The sequence below is a fragment of the Manacus vitellinus genome, unplaced genomic scaffold, assembly GCF_001715985.3.
Source record: "Manacus vitellinus isolate BGI_N305 unplaced genomic scaffold, ASM171598v3 scaffold_119_pilon, whole genome shotgun sequence".
Classification (NCBI taxonomy): Eukaryota; Metazoa; Chordata; class Aves; order Passeriformes; family Pipridae; genus Manacus; species Manacus vitellinus.
The window spans coordinates 374600-375977 of record NW_021938894.1 but is presented as its reverse complement, the minus strand read 5'-3'; the positions used below and the strand labels follow the sequence as shown (position 1 = coordinate 375977).

Here is a 1378-nt window from a genome sequence, read left to right as displayed (position 1 = left end):
TCTCCCAGCCTGGCTCCAGAGCAGAGGGGCTCCAGCCCTGGGAGCCTCCTCTGGACCTGCTCCAGCAGTTCCATGTCTTTGTCCTGGGAGTCCAGAGCTGGAGGCAGCACTGCAGGTGGGGTCTCACCTGAGCAGAGCAGATAAGTCACACAGAGCCTCAGGTGTGTGCTGAGGGTAGGATTTCCCAGGATCTGCAGGGAATGCTGACTGTGTTACCTCCAGTGTGGCTGGATGTTAACCCGGGTCCCTCCTCCTTCCCCGCAGCCCCCCAACGGCACCGACACCATGGTGAAATCCGGCGTCAGCACCAACATCAACACCAAGCACCAGTGCATCACTGCCATGAAGGAGTATGAGAGCAAGTCCCTTGAGGTCAGTCTGGGGGGTCACACATCCTGGCCTTGCTTGGCTGTTGGTCAGCTTGGCTTAGCTTGGCCTTTTTTGGACCGTCGTTGTCTTCCGTGCTCATTAATGTGAGAGTATTAACGAACCTTCAATATCTGCATGGCACACGGGAGAGGTGTCCTCAAGTAAAACAGTTAATGCAACCCCATGTTAATTGCAGTTGGGTTTAAATGCTTAATGCAGGTTTGGAAGAGCTGAAATTCCATCTCGTCAGAAGGACACGGGATCCTGCTGGGAACAGTCCCGCCCTGCTGAGATAACGGCAGGATCCCAGACAAAACTCAGCTGTTTGTTATAGACTGTTCCCAAGGGTTGCACCTGAAGTTCCCAAGGGTTGCACCTGAAGCCTCCCCGTTGGGGTTGGTTTATTTGATCCTTTGAAACAGATCTATGGAAGAGATCTGAAAAAGCTCTTGGGAGCCAAATTGAAGCCCAAATGTGGATCTCAGTTCAGGTCCTGGTTTTGGGGTCCTTATTTTTAAAAATGTAGGTGTTGCAGCTTTTCTTGAACCTTCACCTTGGTGTGGGTTGAGTGCTGTGTGAATGTGCCAAAGACACTTGTCCTGGGTAAAAAGAGCTGGATTTTCCTGCAGGAACTCCGTTTGGAAGATTACCAGGCGAATCGGAAGGGGCCCTCGAATCCAGTGGGAGCAGGAGCAGCCACAAGCTTGTTTGGCTCTTCCACTGCCACATCCAGCACAGCCACGGGACTCTTTGGCTCTTCCACCACCAATACAGGCTTTTCCTATGGGCAGAATAAAACTGCCTTTGGAACCAGTAAGTACTGCCCAGCCCTGGATTGCTGTGACTGGATGTGCAAACATTCTGTTCAGCTGTAAAACTCTGGGGTGTGAGCTCAGAACTGCACTGGTTGTTCAGAGTTCACTGATGGGGCTCTTGGCCATAGAAATCTCTGTTTTCTTACTTACCTTGGGAAAATTCAAACACCAGTTGGAATTTTATTAGTTTTGAT

At 50.9% G+C, this 1378-nt stretch overlaps 1 protein-coding gene across 1 annotated transcript in view; it reads left to right on the top strand.

Moving 5' to 3' along the window:
* The window catches only part of NUP98 (nucleoporin 98), a 29584-nt gene that overhangs the window by 3096 nt on the left and 25110 nt on the right, over positions 1-1378 (top strand). The window contains exons 5-6 of the mRNA XM_029965753.1: positions 265-372; positions 999-1232. Of these exons, the coding sequence (XP_029821613.1) occupies positions 265-372; positions 999-1232 (342 nt within the window). The remainder of the gene's footprint in view (positions 1-264; positions 373-998; positions 1233-1378) is intronic.